The sequence below is a fragment of the Mustela lutreola genome, chromosome 14 (genome assembly GCF_030435805.1).
Source record: "Mustela lutreola isolate mMusLut2 chromosome 14, mMusLut2.pri, whole genome shotgun sequence".
NCBI lineage: Eukaryota > Metazoa > Chordata > Mammalia > Carnivora > Mustelidae > Mustela > Mustela lutreola.
In genome coordinates this window covers 19,312,531-19,326,584 of record NC_081303.1, presented here as the reverse complement: position 1 = coordinate 19,326,584, position 14,054 = coordinate 19,312,531, and the positions used below count along the sequence as shown (strand labels likewise).

At 45.1% G+C, this 14,054-nt stretch overlaps 1 protein-coding gene across 1 annotated transcript in view; it reads right to left on the bottom strand.

Moving 5' to 3' along the window:
* Positions 1–5,264: 5,264 nt before the first annotated feature.
* The window catches only part of LAMC2 (laminin subunit gamma 2), a 56,213-nt gene continuing 47,423 nt past the window's right edge, over positions 5,265–14,054 (bottom strand). The window contains exons 19-24 of the mRNA XM_059145198.1: positions 13,860–14,009; positions 13,005–13,119; positions 11,635–11,834; positions 9,788–9,946; positions 9,596–9,695; positions 5,265–7,009 (exon numbers count right to left, since the gene is read on the bottom strand). Of these exons, the coding sequence (XP_059001181.1) occupies positions 6,756–7,009; positions 9,596–9,695; positions 9,788–9,946; positions 11,635–11,834; positions 13,005–13,119; positions 13,860–14,009 (978 nt within the window). The 3' untranslated portion in view covers positions 5,265–6,755. The remainder of the gene's footprint in view (positions 7,010–9,595; positions 9,696–9,787; positions 9,947–11,634; positions 11,835–13,004; positions 13,120–13,859; positions 14,010–14,054) is intronic.

The following is a 14,054-nucleotide window of genomic DNA, read 5'->3' as shown; positions in this document are numbered from 1 at the left end:
CCCGGAGGGGTGAGCTGAGACCTGACATCAGGGACACCATTCTTCAGTACCCATTTCACGTCTGTGACAGTCTTCATAGCCTCCAGGGAAAGGAACTGGATGCAACAGAACAACATGTTCAGGTAGCATCCAGGAAGGTATTATTCCTTTTGGATTTTGGAAATAATCTCCAGGGGAGGAAATGAAGAACCTATTCTTGGGTCTCAGTGTTTGGTTAAGGACCATGGAAGCTAAATGAAAAAAAAGAAAACTTTCAGAGATTAGTTGATTCAACATTCTCCTTTAAAAGATGAGGGAGCAGAGATCTTCTGGATTAAATGGCTGGTCCAAGTTTATACAGCAAGTGTAGAGCCTGGCAAAAGGGTATTATTTCCTTGACCCTTAGGACTTTGTACCACATGATCTCTGTCCCCCCAATTCCCCATGATACTGACCAGGTAATGAGTGGTTTCTATTCTTTTCAGCCTTTACCAGGCATCTTTCTCTTAAATCATGTCTCACCCAGGTGCTCCTCTATATCGCATAGCGTATGCCAGTCTTGAGGGACGAGGGGTGTGATGGGGAGGAAGGTTATAGCTCAGAAATCAAGAGATCTCAGCAGTTTAGAGGAAATCCCAAAATAGTGACCCTCAGAATCCAAGAAAGGATGCTCTATGGAAGCTAGGAAAGACCTCAAATGCTCAAGATGACACTGAAGAGAGAGAGAAAGAGACAGAAGAGCCTTTGGGCAAAACAGCCCTAAGCCAAGAAAAGAAAACATTTTCAAGGATGTGAAGTTTATCTATGGTTTAATTTGTTATGAGGATCTACATGAGCAGAACAGAGAAAACAAACATCTTTTGTCTGTTTGATGCACCCCATTATTCTTATGGGCTCTGTGGTCAGGCCCCCTTTAGTCCACAGCCCATGAGAGGGAACCTGTGGGACTGGCTGTGCGTGGCTGGTGTGGGGTAGGATGGTGCACAGGAAGGAAAAGAACAGGGGCAGTAGAAGATGTCTGGAATGAAAGGGGGCAGATCTGATCTTGGTGGATCACAGGGATTGTATTAAAATAGCTTTCCTTAAATCCAAGAAAAAGTGAATTTTCTTTTGGGTAGAATTATCCATTCCCCAAACTGTGCCATTCGTCATTTGCTGGGGGGAGGTCAGAGGCCCCCTCAGTCCAGGGCAGGACACTGTGCCTGTGATCTTGCAAAGGCTAGCACCAGAAAGATTCAGAGTCTGAAGTAGGGCCCCAGGTGACATGAGGATGCCCTCTAGCCCTGATTTCCCCTTTGGGGTCCCCCTTCTTCCTCCAAAGGCCAACTCAAGGCTGGAATGGCTCTGAGAAAGGCATGGGCTGCAATGATCTTGTTAAGAGGGGTCAGGAGCCTCATTTCCTGCCTACCAGTGAAAAACATCTCTCCTGCTCTGCAGAAAGTGTCTGATATGGGTAAAAACAGGCAGGAGGGAAACCCTTTGTGCCAGTGACTCTCCTCGAGGAGTGGCCCTCTGGGGAGCTCTGTGCTGCTACCTGGTACCTCATTCGCCATCCCCTCCCCCAGGCAGTCTCTGGGTCCTTCTTGCTTTCATTTTCCTTGAATGTACATAGGAACAGGGGAGGAAAGTCTCTTATTGAAGTGCCTGAAACCCAGAACTAGAGCTTCTAGAGTCGCTCTTCTTCCCACCTCCGCGTGGAGAACCCTCCCCCAGCATTCTCTGGTCTCGTGCTTCAGCTTCTCAGAAAGAATAGAAGAACTCGCTGTTCTAATTAAGTAGAAAGTGAGACTCAGTCATCAAACTGCAGCAAAAGGCAGAGAATTTTAGGAAGACATGACTGTATTTTAACAACCCAATCTCCTCTCCCAAACTGATATAAACACACTTTGGGAGACTAAGAGAGAAAAGCATGTTATTTTATTCCATTCATCATAAATCCATAGACTACGAAAAGCTCAGGATCTCTCCCAAGGCTACCACAGGAAGGCCGACAGGTGAGATGGGGGAGGATAGAAACAGGGACTGATTTTGTAGCTCCTGCAATTAGGACACCCGAGGAATAGCACTGTGGTAAAGGAGCACACGCTTTCGGTCAGATTCATCCAGTCTACACCTTCCTAGAGCTTCTGGGTGAATGCAATTCTTCATGGCCTTTCTTGGTTGTGTCAGTTTGGGGTGTCCTATTCGCCTGTTCCAGGTACTTAGGAATGAGCTACTCTCTTTTTCTTCAATCTTGCCCAGGTCCAAAACTCAGTTTGATCCAAACGGTCTCATGGATTAGCATGGGGAGGGGGAAGCTTTTTTTTTTTTTTTTTTTTTTTTAATCACTTTTGGTCACTGAATCTGCCATTTTAAGAGTAAGATTTGCTTTATGAAAATCACTCCATTCATAAAAACTACACTGAAGTTGCAACACCATTTCATAGTGAAATATTATGAGTAAAATTTTGTTGCTAGGATAGTCATGGACAAAAGTTTTATCAGCAAAATGTTTGAATTACATTAATAAATAAGACAATGCTACTAGTCTTGTGTCTTTGTCCAGAATCTTCTCTGCCAGTTGCAGAATTAGTCATCTTTTTTGTCATAGTCTTACTTGACGGGAGCCAACAGTTGCAAAAATGTTCTTAGAGCAGATTTTCTGCCTGGCTTATCTGATGCCACATGTGTGATATAAAAGCATATACAGCCACGCCCAAGGGTTGTAAGCAGGGAAGAACAATTAGCAAACTTGTGAATCGCACCTGAGTTTTCAATGAAAAAAAAAAAATGAGTCTTAGAACCTACCTAATCTTCGGTTTCTTATTGATTCGCTTTGGCTCCCTAATGAAATTAGTTCTTTATGAAACAAAAATGTACTTGCAAAAACTAAACTTGTATAACTCACTTTTGGTATAAAAAAGCCTAAATAAGAAAAATCATTAAACTCACCGTTTTGACAGTGTAAACAAGCAAAAAAAAAAAAAAAAAAAAAGAATAATTGTTAATTTCTCAGTTCTGCTCTTATCTCGTTTGTAGTTGTGACATGCATTGTGTGCTGGTATAGATCCAAATGGTGATTGTCGTTAGCTAGTATCAGTTACAATTCAGAAGGTAAAATAGCAATTCCCCTGTAGACCCCTCATTTAGGGCTTAGTCACTTGATTGTCAGATTAGTTGTGCTTTAAAAAAAATCATTTTGGTTCTTACTATGTATTTTGTTGTTATTGTTTAAGATTGGAATTAGTTAGCTTCGTGTGTGTCCATCTGGGTTTGGTGGCCCACCGTAATGATGCTTGATATGCCTTGTAAATTGATTACTTGTGTTTATGTTTGCTATACTGGCCACAAACCTAAACACTTTTTTCCTCTGTCCTGAGAGTATGTAATGTTGAAAATTTGTTTAAAATTGGGCATAAACACTGGTTTAGTGCTAACTTACATTAACTTATAAAATATATGTACTAACTATGAATTAATATTCATGTACATACACATTTCTTCTCTTATGACCCATAAAAGTAAGCTTCAGATCTTGGAGTTTCTTAGGAAGCTCCATGTAGCCCATAAAGGAAGCAGAAAAAAAAAAAATCTAACCTCTACTTTCCAGGTGGCAAAATTGAATTACAGCAAGAATCCACAATGCTCCTATGACCCTGCAAAAATATTGAAAGAAGACATAATAAATATATCCCGGTCCTTGAGCCTCATTCCAAACATTGGATATTACTGAGTATCGTCTTCCCCTTTCCTCTGGCCTCCCAAGACTACTGACAAGAAACCACATCCTGGGATAAGATCAGAAATACATCTGCTAAGAAGCCATAGCCTATGCGCAGTTTCATCCCTTACCCTTCCCCCCAAACAGAAATCCCTATGAGTCAAAGTAGATGATGATAGCCATAATGACTTACCAGCACAATTAATCAGAAAGCTCTCAGGGGAGAAGTACAGAGAGTTTTCACTACCAATTAGAAATATGGATGAGAACCAGGGAGGACAGCTCCCTTAACTTGACAGGGTCAGGACAAGACCAGCAACAGAGGCCAAGTCCTGGGTGGGTTTTCAGCCACACACCCTTTCTCTCTTCTAAGGGATAATTTGTAAGGTCCTCAGAAATGAGGGAATCATGTCTATACCAAGGGAGTCACATGAGTCACTTTCCAATTCCCATCTCTTTTCAGAAATCATCTCCCATTTGTCAGGGAAGAAGGTCTATTACCTCCTTAACAATTTATCTCATTGAGGAATCCCTTTATGATCACATGGTATTAACTAATGGAATCCCACACCAACTTCCCTAGAACATGTACTGCTTAATCTCATACTTGGCAGAGACAGACGCCAATCACTAGTTACGCATTCTAACGCATTCTCCCTTTCAAAGTGTAAGACTGCCCCTGAGACATGGCTTCTTACCAAGGGGCTATATCTCCCAGACCCCTGGCAAGTCGGATGTGGTCATAAAACTGGGTTCTGGATCATGGAACGTGAGAGAAAGTGACGTGCATCTCCTCCCAGGCCTGGCCCCTGAAAATCTTCCAGGTGTCTCCCACTTCTGTGTCTTCTTCCCTTCCCACTCATTGGAATGGAAATGTTTCCCAGGGCAACCTTAGAAGTCACACGTTGTAAATGGAAGCATTCTGGAATGTGGAGGTTCATCCTACCGACCTTCTCCCCATTCATCACAAGAGCAAGAAAAATGTCTACTGTGTTTGAGTGATGTACATTTTTAGGTCTATGTAACAGCGGTTAATCTAACCTAATTAATAAATACACATTTCCTGGGCACTAGTCATTAATTACGGTGAGAGATTTATAGGATATATGATTTAGTATGCCAAGACAGGATTATAAATTCACTTCTACAGAAGGTAAAGCAAAGGGATCAGACCTCTCAGAATTTGTGGGGTTAACGTGGACAGGAATGGAATCTTTTCCTCAGCCACTTGGCTAGATGGCCAATTCAGGATCTTAATTTATTAGATTTTTATTTATTTAAAAACATGACAATGTACCACAAACTACTGATTTCACCTTAATTTCATAGCCAAAGAAAAAACGACAAAAATATTAATTAAAACCCCACCCTGTTCAGGTTGTTACAGAAATAAATCCTTCTTCATGCTTAGGAGATAGCACCAATTAACTCTCATAAAGGCTTTAATGGTTGGAAAGGGCAAAGCAAGATGTTCAAAAAATGTGAACTCTAGGTAGGACTCATTGCTGTTTCTGTGGCATTTTAGTTTCCAATGCTTTGGTACCTCCACCTTAAAGTTTGACAAATGAGAAACTGACCACAGGCATCTAAGAATTATTCTTTATTCAAAAACAAATCCACGAAAAGCCAAGGAAGTACAAAGGCGAGTCTGCACCAACATCTTCCAACCCGGGATGGAATCATTTCTGGTTTTTCCAGCAATTCCCATTGGTATTGTCATGACTCAACAGTTTGTTGCAATCAGGTGTGGAAAGGGGAGGAGGGACAGCTGGAATGAGAAGTGTGCACAACCCAGAGCCATCCCGGCTTTGCCAAATCCCAACTGCCCCCATGGGAGTATCTTGCAACATATGTTCTGTTGAGAAATGAGGTTGCAAACCAGGGGGTTATTGCAATAAAAATCACTTCTATTGAACAAGAGTTGTACGTTTAAATTTATTTTTTTAGTGTTCGTCTTCATTACTAGGCAATCAACTCTGTGAGGGCAGAGACTACGTCACCACTGTACCGCAGCCTGACACACAGAAGGTACTCAATAAATACATGTTGCAAGGATGGATGGATGGATGGATGGATGGATGGAAGGAAGGAAGGAAGGAAGGATGGATGGAGGAGGATGGAGTCTACCCAGCTCCAGTGTGAATAGCAACATTCTCTGCTATAGGGAGAGAGAGTGAGAAAATAAAACACATAGACACAATTTTTAGTGTTTGAAAAGTGGGACTGATTTAGGACTAATAACTCTTCTATATAATTGTACTTCTTTCAATGCCCAAGTTGAATTTCTCTATCACTTTGAAACCCAAAAGTAAGTACCTTCCCAGTGTTTGTTTAGCCGGTCAGAAATGCTTTAATAAAAATGTAGTCTCTAACGAGTCATGGCATCATCAGAGAAAGGATGTCACTTCCAGGTCCCAGAAGAACTCAAAGGTGGCAGGACGCAAGCAGGCACCATTGGTCCAATTGGACCAGCCTTATAGACTCTCACTCCATCACTAGTCACTTCTTCCAGCTTGAAAGTGGAACACATGTTGACACACTGGGTGGTAAGTGGGAGGAACTCCAGTCAACAAGAAGCTTGCACTGGACACTATAAGTCAACATTATTTTACTGGCCACAGTGTGACTGGGCTTCACTCTCTGCTCAGACATTAAGAATTGTATGGGTGGGCAAAGTTAAAAAAAATTTCCTCTGGTCACATTACCTGAAGAATAAGCCGACTAGAGCCCAGCAGCACCTGTCCGTACTCCAGGACTCAGTCTGAGACTCTCTTGAGGCAAACACCTGGCCGTGTGGCTTGTCCTTCCATCCAGTCCACCCTTCAGGGTCCAGGCCCTTGGCCAGTCTCATACCCATTGCTATCTGCCCACTGCCCAGCATCAGGAAACAAGCAGTATCACACTGGTGAAAGAAGACGTTGATCTGGCCAAGCTCTCGGGGATGGGGTCAGGTTCAGTGGACCTGAACATGCCCATTCAACATGCTCAAATGTCTCTCCATCCCACCCTTAGCCACAGGAGGTGGCTCTTGAGTTCTGTATCCCAAAAGCCTCCGTGAGCAGTCTCTACAGCAGATTCACTGTTGCTCGAGAGCCTGCGTGTTGTAGCAGCCCGGAGGAAGGTTGTCTCTGATGTTCTCCAGGTTCTTCACGTCAGCAAGAATCCCGTCTATGCTCATCTCCAGCACATGGAGGCGGCCCTGCTGCCGACGGGCTCTCTCTTCCAGCTCTGCCATCAACGGCCTCAGCTGGCTATTGATCTGAGCCTTGGCCCGGAAGAGCTTCTGCTCCAGTAAGGTCAACTTCTCTTCATCCACACTGCCAGGCTGACCTATTTGAGGGCATGAGAAAGGAGATAACATAGAAGGGCTGTGGTTAGATCTCCTAGAACACGCGTGGGCCCTCTAGACCCTTAAGTGGTGGGCCCGGAGAAAACCATATGTCATGCTTTTCTAGGGGCATCTGCCTAGCTCAGGTGGTGAAGCATGTGACTGTTGATCTCAGGGTTGTGAGTTCAAGCCCCAAAGGTGGTGTGGAGTTTACTTAAAATAAAAAACTTCAATCTAAAATAAAATAAAATAAAAAAGACTTATTTTGCATCGGGAATAATATAGAAAATATTCTGAGAGTGCTAGCCTAGTTACAAGTTACGAACAGCCCAGTTCAAGCCTCTGAGCTCTATAGTTAAGAAACAGGAAGCTTGGATTTCTCCTTTCACATTGGTACCCACTGTTCATGCTCTGAGGGATGAAGGCTGAAGGTCACAGGAGACTGAACACCGTCCAAGGTGTCTGCCCAATACAGCTCACCCTGAGATCAAGACCAACTCCCAACTATGTTTACCGAACTACCCTTAGGAAATATCTTGCTATTTTCCATTAGAAGACCTTTAGAGACTGGTTGGGCTTTTGGGTTTCTAGAGGCCAAGGTATGCTTTGCTACTTGGAGGATAGATTCCAGCTGTTTGGAAATGACACGAGACTTCATTCTGGCCTGAGTCCGTGGGAATCCAGCTAGATGCTCGTTTATTTCCCATATGAAATGCAGTCGTATTTGTACAGGTATGTTTTACCCACACACAATCTAAAACTAACGTCAGCATGAAGGGCCCCTGGCCAGACCTGTATGATGTGAATAGGGCCTGTGTGACCTTTGGTCAATTCAAACTCAAGGTCAGGCTGCCTCCACATCTGAGCTGCAGTGATCGCACTGGCCCGCCCGGCTTTATGGAGCCTGGGGTGACGCCATGGTGACGGGCTCAGGACTCCAGGGTGCAATAGGAGGAACAGCAGCATAACAAAAAGGGAGATCCAGAGCACTGGTCCTTCTCCGAGGAGCAGGGCGGAACCAGCAGGCGGCGGTCTGTGCCATGCCGAGAAAGTTAAGGAAGTTTGGGAACACAACAACCATGTCCACGGAGGGGCAGCCCAAGCTGCTCACAGAAAGGGCAGGAGCACTGGCCACGAAGGATCTCACTTCGAATCCCACCTCCACAGTTTACTATGTGATTCCTGGGACATGATCAACCTCTCTGAGCCTCAGTGGACAGCTCCGTGAGATAAAATAATAATAGTAAAATAAATAAATAAAACCCATCTCAAAAGACCCTTCAAAGGTGTAAGTGATATTACACCAGAGAACACCTGGCAGAGCCCCGGATGCCTGGTAAATGTTTCACAATTCCCACCAACCACTCCCCACACTCGCAGCTTCTCTTGAAAGGCCCTATTGGTTTCATTACTTTTTTCAGAACTGAAACAACGCTGCTAAAATCTCCACTGGGGAGTAGGGTTTGGTTTTTTTTTTTTTTTTTTTTTTTTTTTTTTTTTTTTTTTTTGTTGTTGTTGTTGTTGTTTTTAACCCTTAGAGGGTCTTTACTCTTTGGGGCTTATTGGACCACAAAGCAGAGTCATCAGTTTAACAAAACAGTGTTATCTCCCGAGGTGAGTGAGGACGGTACTCCACAGAAAAATCAGATTTTGAAGTCCTTCAGCTGGCGGTGCCTGGGGGGCTCAGTTGTTTAGCGTCTGCCTTCAGCTCTGTCTTCTGGATGGGTAAAACTGATGGCAAACCCTCATCCAGCCTGTTAATCCTCATCACGTTCCCCCCCCCCACCAGGGGAGGGGTTCTGTAAAACTGAATTCTGGCTGCCCTGTGCCATCAAATCTATTTTGTCTGAAAATTTTGCAGTATCTCAGGTACCTACAACCTTTACATTTCTTCTGGGCTCCTAACCAGGCAGGTCAAGTTCCCACAACTGGTTGTAACAAGGTATAACTGCTGGCTGGGGATAAACAGCAGAACCAGCAAGTAACTCTGGACTTCACAGGCTGTGGGAGAATCTGCCCCCACCCCCACGCCCCACCCCCACCGCCTCAGGGCTCAGGCTCTGTCACCCGCCTCCTCCATTCCTTCCCACCTTTCCCCCTTTCACCCCACCTTTTGCCTAACCAAGGCTCCTCCACTCACTCCCACCCTCCACTTCGTGGCCTTTCTGCAGACTACAGCGATGATGTTACTTCTCTGCCCACAACCGCCCACGAGCTTCCCAGGAACAAGGTCAGAACCCTTAGCAGGCCTGTCAGACTGTCCCGTCTTCTCTTGAGCTGTGAAGGTTGAATACTTCCTCCACAGTCTGCTGTGGGATGGGCGAGACATGGTCAACCTCTTTGCGCTTCAAGGCACCTTCCCTAAATGCACCCAGATCTCTGAGCTACAGACCTTCACCTCCAAGAGCAATAGGTACTCAGTGACCCATCTTTAGATGGTAAAATCGAGTCCAGAAAATGTGACGTTGTGTGCCTGAAGCATCTTGGCCCAGAAATAAAGCAAATTTCCGATACCCTTGTGGGTACCCTATGGCTTCTGCTCAGCAGGGCTAGGAGCACAGCTGGAAGCTTAGGCATAGCCCACATACTTATCAAGTGTAGGATGCTGTCCAGTGAGTTGAGGGTGTCTTGGATCGTAGCTCCAGCATTCTTGGCTCTGTTGTCAACTCTTTGGGCTTCTGTAATTACCTAAAGAAAAAGAAATACAAGGCAGTCTTGAAAGGGTGTCTCTCATGTTGGCAGGTTTAAAAGAATCTCCCGTGAGAACGATGGGAACTGACCATCTGCACTGCGTCTGTATCCAGGTCAAACTCTTGCTCCTTCCTCGCCAGCTCTCCGTCCACATCCCTCACCTCACCCTTCAGACTGGCCAGTCCCTTCTCCATGGCCAAGGCTCCATCTGCTGTCACATTGGCTTCCAAGTTCAGACTTCCTATCTCCTGGGAAAAGAAAGGGAGCCAGGACGGGAGGAGAGCGAGGGGTGAGGCACAAAAACATCCCAGGGACAAAGAGAGGAAAAAATAAACAGCTGTAGCCAGAGCCCGATGCAGTAATTTAGACAAACAAGAGTCAGACTCAGAGACACACCCGTGCCCAAGCTCTGCTTCCAACGAATTAAGTGGGGGTATGTCTGTGGGGACTAGGAGCATCAGCAGTGAGACGCTGATTTCCTCTCAGGTCAACGCTTATCAAAAAGTGAATGCCATAAAAACGATTTGGGAAAACCCAGAGGGTGAGAAAGTCACATCACTTCCTGTCGTAGTTCTTTGCTGCCACAGTCTTTTGAAGCAACTTTTCTAGGATCCTTGAGAGACAGCTGAGTTCAAGGTGCAGAGAAGGAATGGGCTACAGCTGTCACTTTTCTTTTAATTAGGACAAAGTTTATCAATACCTTTACACCCATAAGCTGTTACGAAACATCAAATTGCAGGTGTCTCTGTGCCAGAAGCTATATAAAGAGAGCCACATGAAATTGGTCTCTACCCTCAAGGGACTTAAAATTAGAAATCATTCTTGCAAATTACTACGTGGTCCAAGAGTGAGGTCAAATAGTCCAGATACAAAGAGTTCCCTCCGGGCTTTCCAGAGTTGCATAAGCATTTTGAAGTCATGCCTAAATGAGAGTTACGAAGCTCTCTCCTAGCCGAGAAGCACAGACTGTATTGTAGCATTTCACGTGGGGGTTGCAGGATATCTAGTCTACCTCCCCTCATTACACGGGGTGTTCCTTGAAGAGAAGGCCTGGGTCTTTCTCAGCTTCATATTCCCAGCACCAAGCACAGTGCTGGCACGTAGTGGAAGGGGAAAAAATGAACACGCCACGCTTAGACATAGAAAATAGACATAAGGGAACCAGGACTCCAGAATTTCATAATCTGGACTCCAACACTGATGATTATTGTTATGGGGTTGAATGGTGTCCTCAAAAGGATATGCTGATGTCCTACACCCCAGGACTTCAGAACATGACCTGATTAGGAAGTAAGGTTGTTGCAGATTCAATTACTTAAGATAAGGTTATACTGGAGCCCAGGGAGCCCCTAATTCAAAATGACCAGTGTTGTCACAAGAGGGGTCAGAGATACCCAGGGAGAAAACCCCCCTGTGATGACAGAGGCAGAGATTGGAGTGACACTGCTGTAAACCGAGGAGCACTAAGGAGTGACCGTCACCAGCAGAAGCTAGGAAGAGGCAGGCAAGGTTTCTATCCAAGAGCCTCCAAGGGGCTGTGGCTCTGCTGACATCTTGGTTTCTGACTTTTAGCCCCCAGAGCTGCGAGAGAACAAACTTCTCTTGTTTCCAGCCATCTCCTCTGTGGTCCCTTGTTACAGGTGCTCTAGGAAACTCATGCAAGAGTTGATACAAAAAAAAACAATCTTGGATGGTTCCTCTCCTGGTATTGTCCAAAAAGGGAGCTGAAAATGAAGGCCCTAGCTCTCAGTCCATGACAGCCTCGTGAATCAACCCACAAAAGGGGCACGTAAGTGGTTCTGGTGTTGCCATGGACCGAGGACTCCTCGGGATTCTGAGATCTAGGCGTCAAAATAACCCCGAAGCTCTCTCCTTTCCCATATGACCCTTGCGTTTGTGGATGCTCGTGCCAACCTGTATTTCAATTTCTCTTTACCTGCTCTATCTTGTCAGTGATCTCCAGCGCCTCCCTGGCTGCGGTCTTTGCCCTCTGGGCGTCCGCGGCAGCACCGCCCAGGGCTGTCTCTGCTTGCTTGGTCTTGTCACTGGCATCTTCGACCTTCTGGCTGATGTAGGGGAGTCTCTTCATGGCCTCTTCTGCTTCTGCTTTTCTGTCTTCGACCTGCAGGTCAAACTCTGAAATGAAGACAAGAAAAAGTTGCCATGAAGATGCAAAGTGACTTATGAAACTTACGAATGAAATTGAATGGGGGCTTTTTAAGAAAAATCCCAGGAAGAGAGTTATTACTGCTTGGGGGCAAGAGTGTGAGAAGATTTGACTGTTACTGCCATATATATATATAATATATATATATATATATTATATATATATATATATAATTTATTTGTTGGAGAGAGAGAGAGAGTGTGTGTGAGCTAGAGCACAAGCAAGGGATGCTGCAGAGGCAGAGGGAGAAGCAGCCAACCCACTGAGCAGACAGCCTGATGCAGGAGATGCAGGACTCGATCCCAGCACCCTGGGATCATGACCTGAGCTGAAGGCAGACACTTAGTTGACTGAGCCACCTAGCAGAAAGCATCTTAAAGAAGGCACTGAAAGGGCCATGATTAGATTGTTGCTTAGAGAAACTGACAATCAGCCTGCCCTGGGTCTCCACCTAAGACCCCAAAGTAGATCAGAAATAGGTAAACTCTTTGAAGCCCAAAGTTTCAAGCCAGAGCCTTGAACCCAAAGCTGCCAGTGATGGAAGCTGGAGGTTGAACAGAATGGATAGTAGGGAGGACCTTCCTGTAAGAAATCCCAAGACTTTAGAAATGCTTCTTTTTTGTTCTTGAGTGAAGAAACCTAAATTGTAACCAAATCTCTGCAAGGCACAGACCCACATTTCCTGGGATGCAGGTGCTGTTGAGAGTTCCGCTATCTTCACCACAAAGAAACCACATTGACTCTACGTTGGAACCAACCAGGCCACCAGAGAAAAGGAAAACTGTCTGTAGTAGGATGCTGGATCTGTGAAGGACCTTAGAGATCCTTTAACTCAACCTTCTTTCTTTAAAGAAGAAGACATTAGGGTCTGGAAAGCCTGGGACTGGCCTAAGGTCACACAGTGCGCTCAGAGCCGTCATGCGGCCCAGCCAAGTTCCATCAGAACTCAAGCTTCCTGACATCGAGCTAAATGTTAATACAATCAAATGTTAATACAATTTCTTTCTTTAGGAAGATACTTATTAAGTGTCTGTAACTATCCCAATGTAGCTATCATTTCAAGAAATACACAGAGATTCAAAATAAAGTTGTGGTTATTCCTTTAACATATTAAGCAACCTGAACCATGAAATGCTTACCTCGGAGGTTTTTCAGGATGTTCTCAACTTCATAAAAAGTGGCATTGCCCATACTTAGTGCTTCTTGGGCCCTGCTTTTAGCAAGGTTGGCCCGGGAAAGCAGCTGATCTGATGTCTGTAAACAGGCAGACAGAGTAAGATTAGAGTAAATGTAACACATACTCAGGAAGACCATTCCAGTTGGCAGAATGACTCAGACACATTTCTCTTCGCGACAACAGAGTGCTGTGATTCCCCAGACGGTCTAGGGGTGCTGTCGCAAAGCCCTCCACAATCCCGGACGGAGCAAGCTCTATAACCCAACGGCACAGCCTGTATACAGAACAGTCTCAAACTCAAGTCCACTATCAAGGACAAGTGCAGTTTTGTAAACAATTTTTTTTAAAGATTTTATTTATTTATTTGACAGACAGAGATCACAAGTAGGCAGAGAAGCTGGCAAAGAGAGAGGAGGAAGCAGGCTCCCTGCTGAGCAGAGAGCCCGATGCGGGGCTCAATCCCAGGATCCTGAGATCGCTACCTGAGCCGAAGGCAGAGGCTTTAACCCACTGAGCCACCCAGGAGTCCCTGCAAATAATTTTATACTCTGTATACTTCCTAAAGCCAAGCTAGTAGAAGAAGCTGGAGCACAACTGAACTCCAGAGGCCTGAGTCCTATTCCTAGGTTGAGGGCAGATTCAGTGGGCGGGACCAGAACTTATTAGATCAAGCTGTCCGCATCTCAGTTACTCCACTGAGTACTGAGCCCTTCAGAGAGTTTTCTATGGTTGTGTACTGATGGCCTCTTGCCATATTCATTCATACGGTACGCATCCACTCCCTGTTTGTGGAGTGAGTGAGTTAAAAAAAGGATACCTGTCTCCCATTCTTTCCATTCTGTAAGAGCTGCTGGGTTTCTTCTTCCCAGTTTCCCAGACTGCTTTGCACATGCTTGAACTCATCCATATGCCGAGTCACCAGGCTTGAGAGAGCACCAGTTTTTTGTTCGAACTTCTTCACTTCTAGCTGTAAGTCCAAAGAAATGCAGGAGTCAGACTTGCTGCCCAGCAG